We start from the raw sequence: 27,083 nt of genomic DNA, 5'->3' as shown, positions 1-27,083 counted from the left end.
CACACCTGCTGTAGTAGCAACATGAATTATGTTTAGGCTGAGCCTTGTTCATGGGCAGGTGTATTCCAATACCTCTATGAATGCATATGCATATTTTGCATTCCTACCCATTCAGGTGCCTGCCATTCATGTGAGTCCCATATGTGATAGCTTCATTCTGTTGTCCTGTACATGTTTTGCATTTTTTACACGAATTGTTCTTGAGAACAACTGCAAACGCCGCCAAAAAGTACCCACTGTCACCTGCAAGGACCTGTGTGTTCCACAAACCAGAGGACCTGTGTGTGTTGCTTTACAGAACAGAGACACCACCACTGTATATTCAAATAAACTACATGCATGCATCACTTCGGTGGGACTATACGTTTATTCTCTCTGGGCATGTCATCTGGGTAAACCCTGAAAGGTGCCTGGTCAGTTACTATCCGTGTGATGGGCTCAGTGACTGACAACTTGCTGCAGATGTAGCAGCAGTTTTCAATAAGCAGTCACCGACCCCTACCTGCCCCAGCTGTGGTCACAGAAGATATAAGGCCCCCCTCAGTGAAAAAGGCTCCCCCTCCCTCCCTGTCTTTCCTAGAATTGGGTTCCTGGATTACCTAAACCCCTCCAGACTGAATGGTGCAGCAAGGGTTCAATGGGCCCTAAGGCAAAGAAAGACATTGGGCCCTCCATCTCATGGTCTAGTAATGAACAGAGCTCCTATTTTAGGTGAAGTGGCCCTCCCACACCTCTGGTCCACGCTCAACTACACCTGCTGCACTATTCATAGCTCTACCCCTGCCCAGACTCTAACCAACCAGGTGACATTACGGCAAAAAATCAAAAATGAGTAACCTATTTCGGGTGGTGGATTCTTTCAGGGTTTTCACATGCACAAGTGAACCGTACTCTAGTCTGCTTCCCCTCCCTGACCCTACTTAGAGAGCAGGCAAGAACTGAAGTAGTATGGGTAGTGGCCCCTTTGCTTCTCTGATGATGATGTCCAGAGAGAGAGGCCGAGAATAGAATGTGCACGAGGTGCAAATACTTCCACGATATATTCAGTGAGAACCCAGTTCTAGAATGGGTAGAGTGTTTGGGCCACTCTTCCCATCCACTTCACAAAGTGGCGAAAAGCTCGAATAGACCTACGTTTCCAAATCCCTCCTTATCCCCAGATGATTGGTTTGAGTAAAGATGCCAGTATTTGAATGGGCAACGATTTGGAAATTGTTCTAGTCTTTGGAAGTTATTCTTTCCAGGGAGTCAGCGGCCAAGGAAAGAAGGGACATGGAGGTTAAAGTCCATTTTTGCTTATGGTTATGATTGATGCCTTTACAAAGGATCATACATATAATACATCAATTAAAGTACACAACTAAACAAGTACATGAATATATGTAAAATAAATACATGAGCATGGATTTTAAACTTCCATATAGGTACTAGTGTGGAAAGATGTCACAGACTGAATGGGCATGAAGAAACATCACGTCAGCCCGAACTCCTCTCTCGCCGTCCGCAGACACTCCATACAGAAGGAGCCAGTGATTGAATGGGCATTGAGTATGAACTGTCATGTTATCCCCTGGTGGTGATCCCTTCAGAATGAGGGTCCTGGGGCTGAAGAGGCACTGAGACCAGACTCCTGTGCTATTTCTGGGTCACATCTGAAATGAGGGGCCAAGAAATGAATCAGTAAGAAAAGAATCCCTGTCTCTGTTTTCCTGAGAGAGATAGAAGGCTTGAATCACCATGCAGCTTGAACCCTCCCATGACTGCAGCGAGAGGCCAAGGGCAGAATTAGAAAAACGTGTCTTTAAAGGCGGTCCCTGCACTCAGAGGACAAGCATTGAACAACAGCATAGCCACTCTGCCATGGACCATACTGCTACCCCCATGTGCTCCCTGTGAATTTTCAAATGCAGTAATATTCAGGGTTGAGGGGGCCTCTCAGGCCTCTAGGCAGGGTGCCACTGCACCTATGGAAGCTCCACCCCTGGCATAGAATGGGCATACTGATTTTTCTTGGCTGGCTTCCCATTGAAGCTATGCCAAAACATAAGGCTGCTTGCATCACCCATAAAGCCATACACACTCCCACACCTCGATACCTGGCCAACAAACTGAAAATACCAGGGGGCATATCAGCAACCCTTTGCGATAACTATCGCAAAGCGTGCTTAGTACTCCATTCCCTAACGCCCGCTACCACAGGTTTTTATCCCGGAGATATCGCGTTATTAGCAATGCATATCTCCAAGGTGATAAAAATTCCTGCAATAGCAGGAAAATCGGCGTTTTGCAGTGAACATAACTGGTTTTCCAGGGATGTTCCCTGCAAAACGGCGATAACCTTGCTGATATGACCCTGTGGGCGTATCAGCAGAATCCACCTCCTATTTTAGGGGTGGCTAAGTCAAGAATTTAGCAGACGTTAGTTTTTGGAGAAAGCAGCAGTTTTCTCCAAAAACTAACGTCTGCTAAAATGCTAGGGCATCCTTGCTGATAGCGCAAAGCTGCGCTATTGATGTCCGGACATGTAGTGTATGTCAGGAACGCCCACTTTGCATCTCATTAGAGATGCAAAGGTAGGCGTGGTGCTAAAATGTGCTAACATGCGAATATGCATGTTAGCACCCTCTTGCTGATAGGGCGATGGTTTTATCTCCGCTTTTCTGGCTTTTAAAGCCAAAAAAGCAGAGATAAAGCCCTTGCTGATATGCCCCCAGGTGGCTCCAGACCTTCACCCAATGCTAAAAATCTACTGCTCGAACCTCCAACTTTCAAAAGGGAAAGACTCATGGAGCAATCCTGCTCAGCTCAGGTAATGCGACTAGAATTTGGAACTCGCTACCTCCAATCCTTCGCCCCACCACCTCTTTCTGGATCTTCAAAACAGTCCTTAAAACTCTTTTCTTCCAAAAACACTTCTATCAATAGCTCTCCTGACCTACCAACCTCCCTGTCAGACACACGTCCCCTCATGACCCTGATTGTTATATGACACTGGCTAGACCTACTACCACCCTCCGTCTCAATTTTGTAAATATGTCATATGCATTTGTTAACCTTAATCGATCCACCTTTTCTTAATTGGTAATCTTGAGTGAATATGTGACTTGTTATTCTGCAACTCTCACCACGAGTAACAGTTGTGAATATAGTGTGCCCCCACTATTATATTACTCTTAATTCCTTTTAGTAATTTAGGGGCATATCGTTAATTCCAATAGAAGCCCAGGTTGGATGTGCAGGACAACCTGGGCTTCTATTGGAATTCTATAACGCATATTAGCAAGGCCATTATCGCCGTTTTAGCCGCAGTTTCCTGCCGCTAAAACGGCGAAGATTTTAACAAGGTTCCTACTAATATGCCCCTTAGGTCGCGCTAGTGTAGGGCGCTCTGACACCTCTGGGTAAAATAAGCGCTATATAAAACGCATGCAATGGCGCCCACTGGGACGGGTCACTCCAGCTAAGGAGCAGGGCTCGTCTAGAGGAGGCAGCGCCTGGACGGTGTCTCTGCTGTGTGAGCTGTACCTGAACTATGAATAGCTGAAAGATGTTTAATCTAACGTAGTTAAAAACAATGTATAAAACGACAAAAAAATATAAACAAAGTATCGATAAAATAAATGTAGTACGGATTTCGAGCAGCATATTAAATATATTAATCAAAAAACACCTGCAGAGAAAAATGCACTTGGCTTGCTCTTTAAGTTTTATACGACTGTGGCCGCAGGCACGAAACCCATCGAGATACCCAGCCCAGTATACCAAGCCTTTATTCTTACCTCGTGTCCACTTGCTGGCGGCATCTGCCTCCACGCCGTAATAAAAGGCGAGGAGAAGCAGGGCTTGAAGGCGCATCCTGCCTGGATGCAGCGCCTCGACCCCGTCGCCCGTGGTCCCACGCGCCCGGTACCCGGCTCCTCTCCTCCCCAGTCAGGTGCAGCCAGTGGCGCTCGCGCTCCTCGGCTCAGCAGCTCCCTCTCTGGTCCAGCGGCTGGGAATCCCGCGCGCAGCTGCGTGCGCGCGCTGCCTCCTTCCGCGCCACATCTGGAGGCGATCAGAGGGCACGTGAGAGGGTTGGCAGCTGGGACAGGGCTGGAGCGGGCTGTACATTCCTCCCCTCGGCTTCTGTAGGGCGGCGGGGGCAGCAGGCCAGTGTCCTGTATATCACCAGGCATTTAAAGAGAAACACACGGCATCGCCGGCACACAGCCCAGAGAGGCACGCATCAAAAGCACTTCAAACATTATCACGATACGTGTCTGACCGGTCATACAACCTGTAGAATACCGCAGGGCGCTAGTGTTATGACTTGTTATGTCCTATTACCTGCGTTTATGTAGCGCACTAAACCCCTGAACCGTTTACACTGCCTCTTGACGCCTCGGCAAATTGAGCACAATTATATTGTAATAATAGTTATTACAGTATATAAATGTGCTCTCAGACCTTCATTTAGAGAAGGTTGATAGTCTGAAAACAACTGTTAAATGTGTTGCAGTACCCAAACAAGCATTGGCATAGCCAATAGGCCTCGCTTGTGGGACCTTAAAAGTTTTTAGCCATGCAACACATAATCCTGGGTGCTAAGCCAACCTAACGAAAGACAAATGTAGTTAAAATGTGGGACATTCTGTGATTGGAAACTAATCCCATTTTGTGAATGTATTTAATATCAATAACTCATATTACACCTTAAATAAACATGTGTAACCATTGGTTAAATTAAATAACGTAATAGGCTGTAACTGGTTAGTGAAATGGGAAACAAATACTAAAAATTGGGATATTTTGCTCTTTCTACCACACCTCTGACTCCGCCCACTGACCCAACACACAGGTTAGCCCCGCCCTCTGAGTCTCCGCCCACAGTTCCCCTACTTTTTTTTCCCCACTTTTTTGACTTGCTCCTCCTTACGGATTGAGTGGACGCTCCCTGTGCCCCTGGCTGAAGCCTGGTATCGTAGCGCTGCTCTGCTTGTCTATCTCCTCCAAAGTTGCATTTGTTTACCGCCTGCTTTGTGCTTTGATTGGCGCTTTGTGTGTTTGGCGCTCTAGCTTACAAATTTGTATTTTACTTGCATTGTTTGCGCATTTACCTGTGGCGCTCCGCTCTGCTCCTCCCCCCGCCTCCATTTTGTTTGTTTATTGCCGTCCTCGTGTGCCCGACCCGCCCCCCAGCTGAGACGCCCTCCCACAGACTCATAATAGCGCTCCTCGCCCTGTTGAAGCTGTGACTCGCTCCTCCTCACGGATTGAGTGGTCGCACCCTGTGCCCCTGGCTGAAGCCTGGTATCGTAGCGCTGCTCTGCTTGTCTATCTCCTCCAAAGTTGCATTTGTTTACCGCCTGCTTTGTGCTTTGATTGGCGCTTTGTGTGTTTGGCGCTCTAGCTTACAAATTTGTATTTTACTTGCATTGTTTGCGCATTTACCTGTGGCGCTCCGCTCTGCTCCTCCCCCCGCCTCCATTTTGTTTGTTTATTGCCGTCCTCGTGTGCCCGACCCGCCCCCCAGCTGAGACGCCCTCCCACAGACTCATAATAGCGCTCCTCGCCCTGTTGAAGCTGTGACTCGCTCCTCCTCACGGATTGAGTGGTCGCTCCCTGTGCCCCTGGCTGAAGCCTGGTATCGTAGCGCTGCTCTGCTTGTCTATCTCCTCCAAAGTTGCATTTGTTTACCGCCTGCTTTGTGCTTTGATTGGCGCTTTGTGTGTTTGGCGCTCTAGCTTACAAATTTGTATTTTACTTGCATTGTTTGCGCATTTACCTGTGGCGCTCCGCTCTGCTCCTCCCCCCGCCTCCATTTTGTTTGTTTATTGCCGTCCTCGTGTGCCCGACCCGCCCCCCAGCTGAGATGCCCTCCCACAGACTCATAATAGCGCTCCTCGCCCTGTTGAAGCTGTGACTCGCTCCTCCTCACGGATTGAGTGGTCGCACCCTGTGCCCCTGGCTGAAGCCTGGTATCGTAGCGCTGCTCTGCTTGTCTATCTCCTCCAAAGTTGCATTTGTTTACCGCCTGCTTTGTGCTTTGATTGGCGCTTTGTGTGTTTGGCGCTCTAGCTTACAAATTTGTATTTTACTTGCATTGTTTGCGCATTTACCTGTGGCGCTCCGCTCTGCTCCTCCCCCCGCCTCCATTTTGTTTGTTTATTGCCGTCCTCGTGTGCCCGACCCGCCCCCCAGCTGAGACGCCCTCGCCCCTCCCCCTCCACTCTCCATATATGACAGGAGTTCCCGCGCGCAGCGTTCGCGCCCAATCCGCGCCGAAGGTGCGCCAAAGGTAAGCCCGTCTACGCCCGTCCGCGCCTGGACCGCGCCCAGCGCCAGACCCCCTGCCCCTCACGCCTCCCAGCCTTCCCGCATTACCTACGATGCCGCCTCCCTCCTAGCCCTTAACCCCGGTCGCGCCCCCAACTGCGTCCAAGCCGCTCCTGGCCGCACCCATGGACCTTTCTCATGCTACTCCTGCAAATTCAGCGGCACCGACAACATCTCCGCTACGACCACACCACAGACTCTCGACCCCAACCACCTACAATGCATCCTCCTCAACACCCGATCGGTCCACAGGCACGCCATTGACCTATGGAATCTACTAGACACCATTTCTCCGGACATCGCCTTCCTTACGGAAACATGGATGAACGCTTCCTCCGCACCAGACATCACCATTGCCATCCCTGAAGACTATAAGATTACTCGCAAAGACCGTACCAGCCACACAGGAGGAGGACTCGCTATCGTCCATAAGAAATCAATCCGCATCTCAACCAGCTCTGACGCCAACCTCGCCAACACCTTCACTTCCAGATCCACATCGACCCCAAAACCACACTCAGAGGCACTCTCCTCTACAGACCACCAGGACCACGCGCAAAATTCAGTGAAGACATCACGGACTTCATCACTCCTCACGCGCTCCCCTCCAAAGAATACATCCTTCTGGGAGACCTCAACTTTCACCTTGAAAAGATCAACGACCGCAACACCGCCACCCTCGTGGACAACCTCGGCAACCTCGGACTTAAACAACTAGTCACTTCCCCCACCCACATCGCAGGTCACACACTCGACCCCATCTTCACATCCAGCAATCATGTCTCCTTCAGCCACACCACGGACCTCCTCTGGACTGACCACAGCTGCGTTCACTTCACCTACAACAAACCAAAACCCAACATCCACCTCCAACCTACCCTGCAAAGAAACTGGAACAAAATCACCACGGACCAAATCTCCGCATCGCTCCTTCTAAACTCCCCAGCCCTCTCTTCTAACGCTAACGAAGCCGCCGCCAACCTCACCCTATTGTTATCCAACACCGCCGACACCTTAGCACCACTGAAAAAACGTCAAAGCAAACCTGGCAGCAAGAAGGCCTCATGGTTCAACGATGATCTCAGGAAGTCCAAGAAACTCTGCCGCTCCCTTGAAAAGGCATGGAAAAAAGACCCAACCACCAGCACCAAGGACGCCTTCAAAAGCGCCACCCGCACTCACCACCAACTGATCCGAAAAGCCAAGAAAACAGCACTCAAGGATCGACTTGACATCAACGCCCACAACAGCAAGGAACTTTTCAACATCGTCAAGGAATTTTCCAATCCCTCGGCCAACTCCAACGACATCACCCCCTCTCAAACCCTCTGCGACTCCCTAGCATCATTTTTCCACAACAAGATTGCAGACATCCACAACAGCTTTGACAACCAACCCGGAAACCAACCCACCCTACCATTTGCTGACCATCTTCCCCCCGTGAACACCCTCAACGACTGGAACCCAATCTCCACTGAGGACACCATCCGCCTGATGAATTCCATCCACTCAGGATCCCCCACAGACCCTTGCCCTCACCACATCTTCAACAAAGCAGACTCCGTCATAGCACCGCACCTCCGAGACGTCATCAACTGCTCCTTCAACTCCGCCACCTTCCCGGAAGACTGGAAACACGCTGAACTCACCGCCCTTCTGAAAAAACCAACAGCGGACCCCACCGAACTCAAAAACTACCGCCCCATCTCGCTTCTCCCATTCCCGGCCAAAGTCATCGAGAAAGCTGTCAACAACCAGCTCGCCGCCTTCCTCGAAGCCAACAAATCCCTCGACCCCTCACAATCTGGCTTCCGAGCAAAACACAGCACTGAGACCGCCCTCATCGCAGCAACAGACGACATTCGAACTCTACTGGACAATGGAGACGCAGTCGCCCTCATCCTCCTCGACCTCTCTGCAGCCTTCGACACAGTCTGCCACAGCACCCTTTTACAACGCCTCAGAAACATCGGAATACAAGGAAAAGCACTTGAATGGATCACCTCGTTCCTCACCGGAAGAACCCAGAGAGTCCGCCTTCCTCCATTCAAGTCCGAGGCCTCTGAAGTCATCTGCGGCGTACCACAAGGATCCTCACTCAGTCCCACCCTCTTCAACGTATACATGAGCCCCCTTGCGGCCATCGCTCGCCAACACAACCTCAACATCATCTCCTACGCGGATGACACTCAACTGATCCTTTCTCTCACCAATGACCCCAGCACCGCCAAAACTAACCTACACGAAGGAATGAAAGAAGTCGCCGAATGGATGAAACAAAGCTCTGGTCACCTTAAAGACCTCCACTGGCTACCCGTCAATAAGAGGATCACTTTCCGACTGCTTACCCACGCACACAAATCACTCTACGACATCGGACCAGATTGCCTCAACTCACGACTGTCCTTCTACACCCCCTCCCGCCACCTACGTTCTTCCAGCCAAGCCCTCGCCACTGTTCCTCGCATCAACAAGACCACCATGGGAGGCAGATCCTTTTCATACCTGGCTGCTAAAACATGGAACTCACTCCCCGCTTACCTTCGCCTTACCCAGAACCACCTAGCGTTCAGAAAGCAACTTAAAACGTGGATATTTGACAAGTAATCCTCCTCCCCTTCCTAAGCGCCTTGAAACCCTCTGGGTTTGTAGTGCGCTATACAAATTCTATGACTTGACTTGACTTGACTTCGACCACTGGTGTTAAGTGCATCTAATACAGGTTATCTGTTTAGGGAAACATGGTATTACCGCTTGAAGAAGAAGAAACGTGCTACTGGTGCCTCACTGCAAATCTGCGCCTCTTGGCGCCAACATACACCTTTATAAAGGAGAAGAAGATGCTGAAATATGTTTATAATCATTACACTCGTAATTTTAAATTTACGGTAATAGCATGACTACCATTGTAGTAACGGAATTACCAAAAGCATACCGCCCCCTCATGGCCCCAACCTTCTCTAGATGAGGCAATTGGCGTAGACTGTGTTGCGGTATTATTAGGGTCCTTCTGGGAGCTGATGAGAAAGGGAAATACAGTTTTTGAGAAATAGTGCTGAGTAGTGTTTTTTATGGCTCATTTAGAACTGAGTGCAAAGAATACATCAGTTCCAAATCTTATTTTTCTGTTCGTTGTTGCACCTATTACATGTTTGGCGCGAATAGCAGTTTTTCACACTGTTTTTAAGCTAATGTTTTATTTTATTTGGTGTATAAAAAACGTAAAAATAATCACATACCAAATCAATAATAAGATACAAAGATGGTTAAGCGCCGAGTAGGTAAACAACCAGTGAAAGCAAGGACAATAGGTTGGCCGCCATATGTGGAGTCAGATGAAGCCATAATCTTGGTCAGGGGCCCCACTGCCCCCTGCACCTTGTTGATAATTAGGTCCCTGCAACGTAAGTGGGCACGTTTGACGGTGAAAAACACATACTTACAGCTCAATAAATGTAAATGTAAATGCCAGCATTTGTAAAGCGCACAGCTACCTCCAACGGAAGTGTCCCGGCGCTGTCCATAAACCGCTTAGAAACCCTTCCTGGCTTTTCCCTGTGAAATATCCACTCCTGGGCACCCCCAAGGTGATGCCAGGCATCCCAGCGCTGTTGGGGCCATTGTGGAGATTAAGCAAGCTATTGCCCAGAGTGGGATCCAAGATTAGAATAGGCACCAAGGCGAGAATTATCAGGTCCGAGGAAATTGAGCCCAAGACCCGTCGAGGCAGGTATTGAATCCTGGACCCGGGCCAGACCTCTGCATCAGGGTCTGCCGCTCTAACCATTGAGCCACACTTCTCCAGAATTAAAGTTTTCTCCAGGCCTCAAAAGCAAGAAAAAGAATTTGAGGACAAGTAGCTTTTGAAGATCTTGGCCAACGTCACAAGGTGACCAAAACTAACCTGCATTAATGACATCATTTTAGTGTGATCGAAAAGATCTTCATAGACATTGATCACTGGTACACGACTGCAGAAGAAAAATGCAAATAAGAACATTTAGGGCCCGATGTAGGTAAACGCGATTTTCCGATTTCAAAATACCGAGGCGGGCCGAATCGGTATTGTGAAATCGGAAAATGAGATGTAGGGAAAAAAAACCGAATGAATACCGAATCGGTCGGCATCGGTAATGAGAATCGGTACGTTCCGATTGGGCTCGGACCGAATCGGAAAGTACCGAATCGGCTAACAACGAATCGGAAATTACCGATTCGGCTACCACCGAATCGGATAGTCCCGATTCGGCGAATACCGATTCGGTAAAAGCCGAATCGGTAAAATCCGATTCGGCAATCATAGATTCGTAGCCATGAAAACACACCCATGGCGAAAAAGCCCATAGGAATGCATTGAAGGAACCGATTCGGCTTTTACCGAATCGGATAATACCGATTCGGCTTTTACCGATTCGGATATTACCGAATCGGTAAAATCCGATTCGTCAAAAGCCGATTCAGCCAATGAGGTGGCTCCCCCTCCCCCACCCAAACAGGGAGTGGCAACACTGGCAGGTGCAGCTAATTAAGAAGTTTCTGGAGAGCCAGCCTGAGCTCAACACTCACAGTTTGCAGCAGTGGGAGTAGGAGGTTGCCAACTGAACTGGAGAACATGGCAGAGCAGTCAGAAAGCCAGAAGTCCTCCCAGAAGAGGAAGCCGAAGTTCACCAACACCGAACTTCAGGTGCTGGTCGAGGAGGTGGTGAGGGTGCACCGCCAGCTGTTTGGCAAGCTGTCCCTCAACGTGCCAGACAGCACCAAGAGGAGAATCTGGGCCGACATCGCCCAGAAGGTGAATGCTGCGGGTGTCACCCCCAGGTCTGTAGAAGAACTAAAAAAGAGGTTCTATGACATCCGCAGCCTCACTAAGAGGAAGATGGCCGAGATACAGAGGCAGGCTGGAGGCACTGGAGGAGGCAGGAACCCGGCGCCACCCCTCACCGAGCTGGAGGAACTGGTCTCCAGCACCATTGAGAGGGAGAGTGTCAGTGGAATCGGGACCCTGGACAGCTCTGCGAGAGCCACAGCTACAGGTAAGAAGCATGCGCATCATGACACACCCTACCAGACACCTCCCCATTAGACACAATGCATAGGCAAACCCCAGCACAGTACTGTCACCAACATACAAGAGACAAGCATAATGGTACATGTAGTCAGCAGAAGTTAGCTAAATATGGCAGTGCAGAATCACAAGACAGGAAACAGTGTGACACAGTGTAAGGAGATGCAAGGACATGTGGAATGCTATAATTGTACTGACTGTAATACATCGGCACTCAGTTTACAAATGCTTCTTTGTACCTAGGGGCCCCATCAGGCGGAACAACAGTGGCATCAGAGGGAGCAGCACCGTCCGACACTGCAGTCGCAGGGCCGAGCACCAGCCAGGCTGGCCAGGAGGAGGAGGAGGAAGGAGACACCCCAGGGCTAGGAATGGAGGGAGTCCTGGTCATTGACTTCGATGCACTGCACTCCCCAGTAATGCCCAGCACACCCCCCTTGCAGTTCTCCCCAGAGAACTCCCCTACAAGGGACACCATTCCGCCTACACCAGCTCCTGCCACAACCGTGGCCTTGCCACCTGTTCAACCTGTCCCGGGAGCAGGGGCTCAGGGACCGCCCAGCTTCACACCCCCACCAGTGGCACCCCAGCCCACTCAGCAGGCCGGAAGCAGCAGTGCCCGGCGCCGTACCATCACCACCACTGCTGCACCAGCACGGGAGGGCAGTGTATTCCTGGGCCTGGAGGGACAGATGGTGAAAATTCAGAGGCAACAGGCAAGATCCACCATGGCCTGCCAACGCCAGCTCCTGCAGCACAACATGCAGATGGGAGAGTTGGTCAAGGGATTCCAGGCCGTCGTGGAATCGAACAAGGAGGTGGCAGCAGGGTTAGGCAGGCTAACCACTGCCATCACCCACTCATCGAGCAGACAGGAGGAGCATGAGCTGGTGCGCAGGCGGGATGCCCGGGTGCTGAACCGCGCCATGGGCCGCCTTGCAGCGGCGACAGCACAACTGTGCCATCGCAGCGCCAACCAGGAATCTGTCCTTAGTCAGCATACGGCTGAGCTCACTAGGGGGATGGCCAGGATCACCACTGCTATGGAGGCCATGATAATTTCAAACACCGCCTCCAATCCGGCCCTGGACCTGGGTGATGCTGGGGACAGCAGCAGCCGCAGCAGCCCGGCCAGCGCTGCGTCTGAGCCACGGAGGAGCACCAGGCGCTCCGCTGATGCTGCTGGGCATTCAGAGGGGGCTGAGGGACACCCCAGTGGGTCTGGCAAGCGGGCAAAAAAATAGCCTGGCAAGGGCGGGTGAGGCAACCAGAACCTTGGACTTTATTTTATTTACCATACTCCATTTTTTGTTGCACATCAGTGCTGTAACTGTGGTGCAACACTATTAAAATTTGTTTTTTCCAAGCAACATTTAGCTGTCTTTGCATCTGTACTCAGTCAGAAATAGTTCTCAGTGATCTCCTCACGTCTGTATCTGCCATCACTTGGCGTACACACCCCAGCTGGCTGTGTCAGTGGCACAGCTTCGTCGTCGTCATGGTCCTCGTAGTCAGACAACTCCACCTCAGTGCCCTTCTTCACCGCAAGGTTGTGTAACATTGCACATACAGCTATGATCTTGCAGCAGGTGATGGGGGTATACTGCCTTGCACCTCCACTCTTGTGCAGGCATCTGAATCTACTTTTCCAGATGCCAAAGGTCCGTTCAACAACATTCCTTGTGCGTATGTGGGCCTGGTTATACCTCCTTTGGCTGGGTGTGGAGGGGTTGAGGTAGGGGGTGAGTATGAATGAGCGGAGGGCATATGCACTGTCGCCTGGAAGAGAAAGGGGTCACATTAGACACATGCATACATGTATTCCACCTACCTACTATGTGTCATGGGGGCCTGATGATGTGTCTCACCTAGGAGGTATCCTTCTCCAAATTCGCCAGCCATCAGCCGTGCATATATGCCGCTCTGTTGGAAAATATAGGAGTCATGGGTACTCCCTGGAAATTTTGCTGCCAGGTCTGTGATGGTGCACTTTGCATTGCAGATCACCTGCACGTTGATGGTGTGTGTAGACTTGCGATTGCGGTATATGTATTCGGTGTCCGCTGGTGGGCAAATCGGAATGTGCGTGCCATCTATGCAACCGATGATTTGGGGAAATTGTGCCATCTGGTAGAAGTCAGCTTTGGTTTGTAGCAGTTCTGCGTGGGTTGCAGGGAAAGAGATGTATTGGTCCATCCTGTGTATCATGGCGTCAAGGAATGTGTGGAAGAACCTTGACAGGCTGCTCTGGCTCACCCCTCCTGCTGCTGCTACACCACTTTGATAGCTGCCAGACGCTAGCAGGTGTAGGCTGCATAGCACCTGGATGTGGGCAGGGATGGCGTGTGCCCTTGGGGTGTGGTGGTCCAAGAATGGCTTGAGATCCCTGATGAGCTCAAGTATGGTGTCAGAGTCCAGCCTGTATCTCTGTAGTATCTCTGCCTCTGTGAGCATGAACAGGGTTATCCTCTGTCTGTAGACCTGTTCATTTCTTAGCCATTCCCTCTGTCCTTCCTGCTGTAGCCGTAGCCGCCTCGCAATGACATAGAAAGCTGCCATCCTGCAAGTTGCAATGCATTTTGGGACTGTTTATATGGGTTGGAGTTGGTTACCACCTGATTGCAATCCATGGTAAATACAGAGTGAATTCTACCGATTTTGAGCCGATTTCGGTGTTTCTGTGCCTCCCTACATCTCCCCAAGTGTCGGAATCGGGGAATTTCCCGATCGGCGAATCATACGAATCGGCATGTTTGCCGATTCGGATCATGTCTGAATCGGTCGTTCTACCGATTCGTTACATGGACCGAATCGGTGATTTTCCGATTCGGTGTCACTAACGAATCGGTCAATGGACCGAATCGGTGATTTTCCGATTCGGAGTCACTAACGATTCGGTACATGGACCGAATCGGTGATTTTCCGATTCGGAGTCACTAACGATTCGGTACATGGACCGAATCGGTGATTTTCCGATTCGGTGTCACTAACGATTCGGTACATGGACCGATTCGGTCTTTGCATCCGAATCGGTGTTTTTCCGAATCGTTACATGTCCGATTTTCGGTATGTACGTATCGGATTCTTTCCCATTCGGTACTCATTCCGATTCGGATTTCACTCCGATTCTTCATGTTTTTCGTTCCCTACATCTCGATGGCTGTTTACCGATCGGTAAGGGCCAAAAATCGGTATTTTCGGCCGTTACCGATCGGTAACGCCCTACCTACATCGGGCCCTTGGTTTCCAAAGTGAAACGATCTGTAAATAGCGAAGTCTACTGAAAGAAGGGGGTCTATTTAAGAAAGTGTCCACAAAAAAAATCGCAAGACCTATCAGCAACCACCAAGATAAACTGAAGGAAGCGCACTTACAGTATTTAACACCACCCTCTTTCTTAGGATTAGAAAATATTGATGGACAAAGAGGATCGCGTGATGCATGTCCAGGTGAATAAAACAACCCCTCGATGAGTTTAAAGCAATGCCTTATAAATTAAGACGTCATGCTAAGCTCGACTCTTACACGTTCCTCAGAACCAAGGACCTACGCCAATAAGGGTCTTAAACAGAGCTGTCAGCCAGAGTGACTATGAGAACTCCCTAAGGAATGCTGACGTGGAGTTAGCTGTTCATGTGTGAGTAAGTGCCTTCTGTGAATACCAAAATGGTAGTACGTTTAGGATTTTGTCTTAAGTTAGGTTTGTGAATCGGGGCCTCTATGTTCTGATTAAGTGCGATCAGTATTTTTTTCTGACGTCCTTCCCAGTTCCGGGTCATTCATTGTTGCCAGTTAGTTCTGAGCCACAGCTGCCAACTGTCCTCAGGTCATGGGGGTCACCTTTATCCAGAGTCAGCATGAAAAGCGTTCTTGGCTAATGAGCTCTGGCTGTCTTTTTCTCCTCTATTCTTTTCGAGCCCGATACAGACGAGGATGAAGCCAGACTATAAGTGAGCCCAGATAAACATGCAGGTTTTGAATCTCATCCCTGTTCTGCTTTCTTAAGTATTGGCGATTCTCACCCTTGGCAGGCTTACACAACCCTTCACAAATAACACTTTTAAAGCATGAGCTTAGCAATGTGTAAGAAATTGGATTGTTGGTTGACTCTGGTGTGAGCCCTGGCCAAGCAGCAACCACAATCCTTGTCAGGGTAAGGCACAAGCAAACCCCAAATTAACCTGTGCCCAACAACCTGGGAGCTTAGAAGAGAGTGATCAAGCGTAACTTAGAGGCAATATGTAAAGTATTAATGCAACAAAGTAAAATAGTGAAACACCCCCCCCAAAAAATCCCTCAACAAGTAAGAAAAATAAAGGTAATGTAATAAATAAAACTAGACCAAAACAACAAAAATCCAATCAGAAGCACTGAAGTTAAGAATTTTTAAAGGATAAACTTCAACATATCACCTTAAAGCAGAAAGTGCCTACCGAGACTATCTGTTTGCACTGGACTAGGCCAAAGTTAAAAGTTCAAGGTGACCGCAAAGGAGCTCGAGTCGGATACAGTCCCAAATTTGTCCAGCTGAAGTTCTACCTTCTCAAGTTTTGAGTCAAGAGTCCCATTTGCCTTGGAGAGAGTCGCAGGGAGGACGGAGAGCATTGCAGGCAGTGGTGGGTGTGGCACGAAGAGCAGTTCAAGCATTGCGGATGGATTGGCTGGAGGTTAACAGTGGCAGTCCTCCACGGGTAATCGATGCTTGCTTTGCGAAGAGACTGGCTGATGGCGGTTTGCACTTAATTTTGGTGCGAGCAGTGTGGTTGCAGTGAGAATGAGCCCGTTCACGGCCACCAAAAGCCCAAAAGCTTGATTTCAAGAGCTTGTGAGCCACACTAGGACCTGAGGGGCACCAGTTGGAGGTCAGGAACTCACTGCAGCTGGGTCCAGGATTTGGTTGGGGAGCCTTTTATGTCCCTGAGGCTCAGATCAGGAGGCCAGCAGACTCTCCCTTTCAGTAACTCTGGGGTCCTGAGTTCAAGATACATTGCCGGTCCAGTTCTGCTTCCCAAGGCAAAAGGGAAACAGGTTAGCAAAGCAGAGCATCTGTTCCTTTAAAGCAGCAGTCCAGTAGAGTGGCAGAGTATCCTAAAGTCCAGAAGTGTATTGAAGAGTTGGTGTCTGAGGGTGCAGAGCAGGAATATCGACAGGGAAATATCGTGGAACAAAAATATCGCTGCAGAAATATCGTTTGGAAGAAATATCGACCACAAAAATATAGATGACAAGAATATCGACTGACAGGTAAGTAATATACAAAAACATCGTTGTATTAAATATCGTTTACAAAAATATAGTTTACTAAAACATCGATTTTTTAATAATGTTATGTATTTTAGTGTTTTTAATAAGAATTGTTTGTCATCTTATTATATGTTTTAGAATTTTTCTACTTAATAATTTATTTTAAGTTTAATTTTGCGTCATTAGATCCATAGCGGGTTGTGGGCTTATAGGGGAATAGGGTGGGAAGTAATTTAATTATGTAAAATAAATGTATTCATTAATGTGTTAATTTATTAATTAATTATAGTTTAATAATTAGTTGTTAATTAATTTCAATTAATTAATTAATAATTAAGTATGTTAATTGTTTATTTTATTTTAGGTGTGTGTTGTGGTGTTTATATATGTAAATGGTGTGAAGGGTGGTAATTAATTTTGTATTGATTAATTATTAAATAGTTTAAAATTAATTTCTCTTAAATAATTAGTAATTATTAATTGTAATTGTATAATTAATTTTAGGTGTGTGTTGTGGTGTATATATGTGTAAATGGTGTGAAAGCTGGTAAGTAATTAATTGTTTAATTAATAAATAATGAAAAATTATTTTTAAATAATTAATTAGTATTTATTAATTGTAATTGTGTAATTAATTTTAGGTGTGTGTTGTGGTGTTTATATGTGTACATGGTGTGAAAGCTGTAAAGTAATTATTTTTTTAATTAATAAATAATAAAAAAATAATTTTCATAAATTAATTAGTAAATATTAAATGTAATTGTGTAATTAATTTTAAGTATTTGATGTAGATTTTATAGTGCTAAATATGCTTTTTTAATCTTTGTTAATAATAATATATTTATATTTATATATTAATTATGTTAAAATTAGAAATTAAATTTATTGAGAATGTTGATGTTTTTATTTTTTATTGTTTTGGGATCCTGCGCTTTCCCCACTGTTGCACTCACTGGAGTGGGAATAGCAATTTTTACCCCTCCGCTATCCTGCCCTTTCCCTACTGTTGCACTCATTGGAGTGGGAATAGTAATTTTTACCCCTTTGCTATCCAGTTCTTTCCCTACTGTTGCACTCACTGGAGTGGGAATAGTACATTTTACCCCTACGCTACCCAGCGCTTTCCTTACTGTTGCACTCACTGGAGTGGGAATAGTAATTTTTACCCCTACGCTATCCAGCGTTTACCCTACTGTTGCACTCACTGGAGTGGGAATAGTAAATTTTACCCTCCCGCTATCTAATGTTTTAACTATTAATTTTTTTATTTTGTTATTAAATGTATGTATTTTTTTAATAGTTTAATGTGTTAATTAAATATAAAATATATTAACTATTTTTATTTATTTTTAATTATTTATTTATGTTTTTATTTTGTTTTTATATAATTAATAAAGTTTATAAATTAAATAAAGATAATAGTTAATAAAATGTATTTAAGTAAATATATGTATATGTACACTTTTTTGTGTTTATATTAATTACATTTAGTTTATGTGTTATAATTAGTTAACATATATATTAAAATGTATTTAATTTGTTAATAATAATAATATTTAATTCATTTAATTTAAGTTATGTTATTTTTAAAGTCGATATTTTTTACATCTATATTTTTGAGTTGCTATTACTGTACTTACCTTTTTAAGTATAGGGAGGCAATATTTTTGTTATCAATATTTTTACATCGTTATTATTTTCATCGATATTTTTGATATCGATATTTTGACATGGATCCGTATGCATTAAGAATATTGGACAGTACAACATTACTACTGTTGCTCTTATGTTTTACCTATTTGTATAATATTTGTATAGCACACTTTTCTTCACGTTTCACCACAAAGTCACTTTGGCACTTTAATCACTTTATTATTTTGTTTTATTGACAGCCATGTTCAATTATTTGTGTACATAATATTCACACAATACAAAGTGCTATGTTTGATTAGAAAATAATTGTCTTTGTGGTATGTTCAAGCAGTACGGTTTGGTTTCCAAGTTGGGACGTTGAACCCTTTCTTTTAAATGATATATGTTTTTCACAAAAAGTTGAATGTTGTGGATCTAGTAATTTCTTTGAACAAGGAAATTGACACTTTACCGACAGAACCAATTCTGTATATACCATACATACCCAGGTTCTGAGGGACACAGGGTCACCCCATTTTTTCTAATGGGTCATCTTTCAAATCTAATCAGGTTATAAATGACATGTATGTAATGTCCAAACTAATTACACATGAGTATATTTTAATCTTGTTCATTTTTAAAATAATGTTTTTTATTGGAAATACATGAGTCAGTAGGTTCAAAACAATTACATACAGTCGACATACCACATGAATTTTTCAAATAAAATCAAGAGAAAACAATATTTGCATATATAAACATTGACGTAATCAGGGAGGGCAAATAGAGATAGCATAATACAAAAGAAATAAGCCCAAGTTGGGGAACCAATTAATTAAACAAAATGTAAGTTTCTAAATCCAAATAATTAGAGACTGCGCCCCAAATTTGTCTCCCTAGCTTCTTTTTGCGATGACCTTTATGGGCATATAAACTATGTTCCATATTGTACATAGAGAAGAACCGTGCCCTCCAACCCTCAAATGTAGGCAATTCTTTTTTAAGCCAGTGAGAAGCTATACACAGTCTTAATACAGCTGTGGCTAAAAAAATTAAATATATCTGTTGATTTGGTATTCCTGCTGCCGCTGATCCCATCTCCACCCCTAGCAGAATCTGAGCAACTGATAATTGCGTAGGAACGCTGAGAATCTCTGTTAAGAGTTTCTCCAGCTGCTTCAATAATCTAGCAAGTGATGGGCATGCATGAAAGATGTGCACATCATCTGCAGCAGGGTTCCCACAGCGAAAACATTTCCCTATTTGATCCCCACTTCATTTCGAGATCTTGTCCGGGGTATAATAGAGATTAAAGACAGATTTGAAGTGTTGAGCAGATAGTTTAGCAGACAGGAATAGTTGAGTAGCCAATTCAATGGAGGCCTCTAGACATATATCCTGTTGTCCCAGTCTAGCCCCCCATTTACGATTTTGCTCCTCTAAATCATTAGCCTTAGTACTGACCATAAGACCATATAGAGTGCCTATTCTTGCTGATTTACTATTTGCTTCTACCAAGGGATTGGCTTGGATATTAACACACATATTCAACAAATAGTATCTAGTTTATAAGTACTTAAAGAAATCCTCCCTGGGCAACTGATATTGCTCCCTTAGTTGATTAAATGATTTGAGGCCCTCTTTTGAATACAAATCACCAACCAGCCTTATTCCTTTAGATATCCAGTTATGGACCACGCAGTCCCAAAATACAGTTGGGAAAAAAGTTGTAGCCGCCAGTGGTGTATACCAAGATATTTTCTCAAACGCATACATTTTCCTAATTGCTTTCCATACTTTATATGCTGCCCCCAAAACCTTGAATCTAGTACGCTTGTAGTAGCTCCAATCCAAATTTAAAAACAAAATTCTTTGGCTTTAACACCCAATAGCATCTGGTATATAGAGGGACACTCCGCAATATCTAAAGGCCCCACCCCTGTGAGTAGTATGTTCATATTTTGGATCATACATGCATAATAATACAAGGTAAAGTCCGGTACAGACCAACCCCCTGACATTCTAGGTAGGACCATATATCCCACTGCCCGACGAGCCTTCCCCCTAGACCACAAAAATCGCATACAAATAGATTGTAATTGTGCCAAACTAGCATTTGAAATTTCTAAGGGCACACACCTAAAAAAATACAATATTTTTGGAAGTATCATCATTTTTAACAGATTACATCTCCCTACAAGAGAAAGATGTAAGCATTCAGACTGATCTAACTGACGCCTAACCCCCATTAACAGCGCTTCCTAATTTTATTTAACCAGTGCAGTTGCTGAGGTCCTGATCTTAACACCCAAATAAGTGACCTCTTGTAAGACCCTTGGATCCGAATAAGTAGACAAATTTGCGCATAATATCTGGAATTTAGCTGTATTTAGCTTATAGCCAGACACTACCCCAAATTCTGTTGCCAAATACTCGATCTCTTGCATTGCTAGAGCTGGTCTGGGCGTGACAACGGCGACGTCATCAGCATAAGCAAGGACCTTATACTGATGGTCCTGTATAGTTATTAGTAGAATCTTGGTGCTTGATGCCAGCATTTTTAAGAACGGATCGATGTATAGTGAAAAGAGTAAAGGGGAGCACGGACACCCTTGTCTAGTGCCCCGCTGGATGGAGACTGCCTCCGACTCGAGTCCATGGTGCTTATCCTGGCAACGGGCTGACGGTATAGTGTCTGTATGGCAGTGATGAACTATAGACCAAAACCATGCTGCCTCATTACTTCCCATAAAAAGTCCCATGAGACTCGGTCGAACGCCTTCACGGCATCTAATAAAATTAGGCACAGCGCCTCCCCTGTTGTGTTGGCATGGTCAAATAATGTTATTGCTCGACTTACATGATTTGTCGTACCCCGATTCGGAATAAATCCATGCTGTGTGATTGATACTAATGGGGTAATAACTGATGCTAGCCTAGTGGCCAGTATCTTTGAATAGATCTTCCCATCCGCTTTTAATAAAGATATTGGCCGATATGAGCCCGGAAGATTTGCAGGCTTGTCTTTTTTGTGAAACACAACTATACACGCGTCATCCCAAGACTTGGGGGGCAGCACCTTTCTGGACCTCTCTAACTGTTACTAGTAAATCACCCTTTAGTACGCTAAAAAAAGTTCTATAAATTTCCAGGGGTAATTTTTCTGGGCCTGCCGCCTTGCCCATTGCTAGCCCATTCACCGCTACTTCCAATTCCTCGAGCGTGATTGGAGCATCTAACTTTTCCGCCTCATCAACAGTCAAATCTAACTCACAGTATTGGCGAAGCACAATACCTGCCCGATCGGCATCATAGTTATCTCCTGAATAAAGTGTATCGTAAAACTGTTTGAACACCTCTAAGATACCACTTTCACCTTCAATAGAGCAACCATTCGCGTCCAAGATGTTGTCGAGCCTTTGGGCTGTCTTTTTACTCTGAGTTTTTGGGCAAGGCACCTGGACCTTGCCTCCCCATACCCATAATAAAGTTGCCGTTTAACAACATTTTTTTTACAGCTTCCTGAGACCAATTAAGGTTTATCCTTGCTTTAAGATGCGCTACCGCCGTTGTGAGCGCGGTTATATTAGTCCCTGTGTGGATACCCTGCATAAGTAGCTCCTCAGCCTTTATGAGGCCCTGATAGAACTCTTGGAGTTTTGCCGCCTGCTGTTTTTGATTGTATAACCCAAAACTTAAAGCTTCGCCCCTAAAGACGGCCTTGAAGGTATCCCAAACACACCCTACATTAGTGCTCCCACGATTTATACTGAAGAAGGTAGCAATCCATTCTTTCATATAATCCACGAATTGCTGATCTAGTAATAGTTTGCGATCAAAAGAGAACCCCCTTGACTTACTGACTGTTGCAATACCTGATATAGAAACAACCACTGGACCATGGTCAGATGTGACTCGTGGATATACCTGAATAGATGCCTGGCTCAGTACCGATTGCGGAGCACAAAAATAGTCCAATCTCACTAACTTTTGATGAGGGAAAGAAAAAAAGGTATATCCAGTTTCAGCCCCCCGCAGAGAGGCCCAAACATCAACCAGCCCATGTGCATATAGCAATGATTGCAAAGCTTTGAAAACACGTGGTTTCCTACCAGTGTACCTCGCATTGTTATTGCATAATATATTTGGTGACAAATTTATGTTTAGGTCCCCACACAGGAACAATGGTGCTGACCAAGTTGCAAGTTCTACATTTAGAAAATTTGTCTCTTTACCCATTTTTCACCCTTGAGGCGGAAGCCGGGGGTTCTCTGCGCTACCTGCGCGCTTTTAAATAATTTAGAAGAGCACTTCGTTATTGAACACAATAATAACAAACTTTTAATACTTCATTATTTTTAAAACGTAAATTAGCTAACATTGGCCCCCACCTTGGCGCGAGATTAGCGTCGCCCAAGGCTCCTTTACTATCGCCTACTGGACATCGCGCCGCCGATTCCAGGCGCATTTCAGGCGCCATCCTGGACTGGGGAAGGCTGGCGGTCTAGCTGCTCGCTGGTCCCGCCCTCCCCGGATACAAAAGGGTGTTTGCCTCCACCCTCGAGGTATTTGTCTCTTTACCCATTTTTCACCCTTGAGGCGGAAGCCGGGGGTTCTCTGCGCTACCTGCGCGCTTTTAAATAATTTAGCAGAGCACTTCGTTATTGAACACAATAATAACGAACTTTTAATACTTCATTATTTTTAAAACGTAAATTAGCTAACATTGGCCCCCACCTTGGCGCGAGATTAGCGTCGCCCAAGGCTCCTTTACTATCGCCTACTGGACATCGCGCCGCCGATTCCAGGCGCATTTCAGGCGCCATCTTGGACTGGGGAAGGCTGGCGGTCTAGCTGCTCGCTGGTCCCGCCGTCCCCGGATACAAAAGGGTGTTTGCCTCCACCCTCGAGGTATTTGTCTCTTTACCCATTTTTCACCCTTGAGGCGGAAGCCGGGGGTTCTCTGCGCTACCTGCGCGCTTTTAAATAATTTAGCAGATCACTTCGTTATTGAACACAATAATAACGAACTTTTAATACTTCATTATTTTTAAAACGTAAATTAGCTAACATTGGCCCCCACCTTGGCGCGAGATTAGCGTCGCCCAACGCTCCTTTACTATCGCCTACTGGACATCGCGCCGCCGATTCCAGGCGCATTTCAGGCGCCATCTTGGACTGGGGAAGGCTGGCGGTCTAGCTGCTCGCTGGTCCCGCCCTCCCCGGATACAAAAGGGTGTTTGCCTCCACCCTCGAGGTATTTGTCTCTTTACCCATTTTTCACCCTTGAGGCGGAAGCCGGGGGTTCTCTGCGCTACCTGCGCGCTTTTAAATAATTTAGCAGAGCACTTCGTTATTGAACACAATAATAACGAACTTTTAATACTTCATTATTTTTAAAACGTAAATTAGCTAACATTGGCCCCCACCTTGGCGCGAGATTAGCGTCGCCCAAGGCTCCTTTACTATCGCCTACTGGACATCGCGCCGCCGATTCCAGGCGCATTTCAGGCGCCATCTTGGACTGGGGAAGGCTTGCGGTCTAGCTGCTCGCTGGTCCCGCCCTCCCCGGATACAAAAGGGTGTTTGCCTCCACCCTCGAGGTATTTGTCTCTTTACCCATTTTTCACCCTTGAGGCGGAAGCCGGGGGTTCTCTGTGCTACCTGCGCGCTTTTAAATAATTTAGCAGAGCACTTCGTTATTGAACACAATAATAACGAACTTTTAATACTTCATTATTTTTAAAACGTAAATTAGCTAACATTGGCCCCCACCTTGGCGCGAGATTAGCGTCGCCCAAGGCTCCTTTACTATCGCCTACTGGACATCGCGCCGCCGATTCCAGGCGCATTTCAGGCGCCATCTTGGACTGGGGAAGGCTGGCGGTCTAGCTGCTCGCTGGTTCCGCCCTCTCTCCTCCCACTCCAATGGCGGATATAAACAACAGGCTCTCCCGTCCGGGCCCGTCTGCGCCCGTCCGCGCCTGGCCCGAGCCGAGGGCCAGTCCCCCTGGTCATTTTGACCCGTGTGACCCAGATCGCCCCGGTCCATATACGCCGAATATGCTTAGGGGTCTACAGCCTCCAATACATCAGTCTTGTATTCTATTAGACCCGATACACCTTGAAGTGGGCTCTCCCCAAATCTGCCCTTGCTGCCAACTGCAGATACCCCTCCCTCACAAATCTTCTCCAAACAAACCCAAGACTCGTCCTTCCAAACCTTTTCAATTTGCACTTATAAACGTCCGTTCGCTGGGAAAACATCGCCAGGACATATCCGACCTAATGGAAGATAACAACCTAGACATGCTGTTCATGACAGAAACGTGGATGGACAATTCATCCGACCCAAATATTGTCATTGCGGTTCCTAAGGGATTCTCTATCCACAGATTGGATAGACCACGCGGTAGAGGTGGGGGGATTGCTTTTGTTGTACGTGATTCCTTCACGGTTAGAACCAATACTATCCCTTTGCCATCATGTGAAGCTTTGCAATTCTCTGTCAAATTGACCCCCTCTGACAATTTCAAAGGGATCCTTCTGTACCGTCCCCCGGGATCAAGAACAGGATTTATCACTGAGCTAAGATCTATCTTGGAATCATTCGCTCTTGACAGCTCCTTTACTGTCCTTGGAGATTTTAATTTCCATTTTGATAAACCTGAAGATAAGGACACTGCTATGTTTCTTGGGGATATGACTACTTTTGGTCTATCTCTTATGGTCAAATCTCCTACGCATGATAGGGGCCACACTCTGGATGGCATCTTTTCCAATTCCAATGACCTCCATGTAACCCAAACCTTTCCGGTCACTTGGTCAGACCATTATGTTATCATGGCATCACTCAATCCTCACCAATTAGCTGTCCCCCCGAAACCCACCAATACAAATCAAACTTTCAAGGCATGGAACGATATAGACAGCTCCAGCTTTAAAACCTCTTTAGTAGCCTCCATGCCTTCCTTTTCACAAGACCCAAATACGGCCACCTCTCAATTCTATGACTGGGTTGATGCAGCTGCATCCTCGCTGGTTCCCACTAAGCAACTATCCCGCAATAGATCTACTCCCTCAGCCCCCTGGTACTCAGCTGCCTTAAGACAGCAGAAACAACAATGCAGGCAGAAAGAAAGGCTTTGGCGGAAAGACTATGCCGAAGAGGCTAAAACCAAATATAAGGAAACGGTAGCCAAATACAAACAAATGATTGATGAAGCCAAGAAATCATTTTTTAGTCACAAAATAGAAACTGCAAAAAACTCACATAAAATTTTGTATGAGACCGCAAAACAGCTAGCCGGTCACTCCCCCAACCTGACCCCACCCCCATCCCAACTTCTTTGTGACACATTGGCCAATTTCTTCTTCAGCAAAGTTAATGATATATATTCTGCATTTGCCACCAAAATTAAAAATTCTTCCGAGATCACACTCAATACACTCACTGGTTCCACGCTCACTCAATTTGCTGACATTTCGGAAGCTCAGGCTATGGACATAATTACTACCATCAGATCAGGCTCAGCACTTGATCCCTGTCCTTTCAAAGTCCTATTGCCAGTCTTAGATGAGATTACCCCGGCCATATCCTCCATATGCAATGCCATGTTTAAAACAGGTATCTACCCTGAAAGTTTAAAAAAAAACATTATAAAACGTCTGTTAAAGAAACCACATTTGGATAAGGACGAACCTAAAAGCTACCGACCTATAGCCAACTTACCAGTCCTGGCCAAAATAGCCGAAAAAGCTATGAATAAACAACTTTCCGCTTTTTTGGAACAACACCAGCTACTTGATGAAACTCAGTTTGGGTTCCGCCAGTGTCATGGGACAGAGACAGCTCTGATTAAAGCAGCTGACGACATCAGACTCATCCGTGACACTGGGGGTACAGCGGTCCTGATACTACTTGATCTAACTGCAGCCTTCGACACGGTCGATCATACCACCCTGATTGACCGTGTCGAGGGCCTGGGTGTACAAGGGACTGCCAGCAAACTTCTGGCCTCCTTTTTGGCTGATAGAACTCAGGTAGTTACAACTGGACCATTTAATTCGTCCACTATGTCACTGCCATGTGGAGTACCTCAGGGCTCATCCCTAAGCCCGACACTTTTTAACATCTACGTGTCGGGCTTAGCCAATGTCATTCGGGCTTATGGGATGAGCCTTACGTCCTACGCAGATGACACCCAGCTGGTTCTAGCCATCAAGAACAATGGCTATAAAGTGGCAGATGACCTCAAAGCTGGCATGATGGCAATAGGGAGTTGGATGGCCTCCAACTGCTTAAAGTTAAACTCGGATAAAACAGAGGTAGTCATCTTTGGAAAACTAACACCTGAGTGATCATCCAATTGGTGGCCTTCCTCCTTAGGCTCTCCCCCGAGCCTGTCAGCAAAGTGAGGAATCTGGGAGTCATCTTTGATGACCGCCTCATGTTCCACCCACATGCCAACCAGATTACCTCTTCAGCCTTTTACAAACTGAAGCTTATCAAAAAAAACCTCCCTTTTCTACCTGATAAAGCTGGTAAAACTCTTGTCACCTCCCTTGTGCTGTCCACTTTGGACTATTGCAATGCCCTGTTCCTCAATCTGACTCCTTATCGTCCGCTCAGAACACTATGTTCATCTTGTTCAGGAGATCTTGTAATACCCCGCACAAAAACGGTCTCATGGGGCGATAGAAGATTCCTGGTATCAGCCCCCAAGTTGTGGAACACTCTGCCACCAATGATTAAAGCCAGTCCATCTTTATGGTCTTTTCGTAAACAACTTAAGACCTGGCTCTTTAATCAATAAATCATCCATAG

At 46.2% G+C, this 27,083-nt stretch overlaps 1 protein-coding gene across 1 annotated transcript in view; it reads right to left on the bottom strand.

The window, feature by feature from the left end:
* FAM180A (family with sequence similarity 180 member A) overlaps window positions 1–3,997 on the bottom strand; it is a 134,210-nt gene extending 130,213 nt beyond the window's left edge. The window contains exon 1 of the mRNA XM_086952981.1: window positions 3,780–3,997. Within this exon, the coding sequence (XP_086809107.1) occupies window positions 3,780–3,855 (76 nt within the window). The 5' untranslated portion in view covers window positions 3,856–3,997. The remainder of the gene's footprint in view (window positions 1–3,779) is intronic.
* Window positions 3,998–27,083: the final 23,086 nt, after the last annotated feature.

The sequence above is a fragment of the Lissotriton vulgaris genome, chromosome 1_2 (assembly GCF_964263255.1).
Source record: "Lissotriton vulgaris chromosome 1_2, aLisVul1.2, whole genome shotgun sequence".
Classification (NCBI taxonomy): Eukaryota; Metazoa; Chordata; class Amphibia; order Caudata; family Salamandridae; genus Lissotriton; species Lissotriton vulgaris.
The sequence above is the reverse complement of the archived record's forward strand: the minus strand, read 5'-3'. Positions and strand labels throughout refer to the sequence as shown.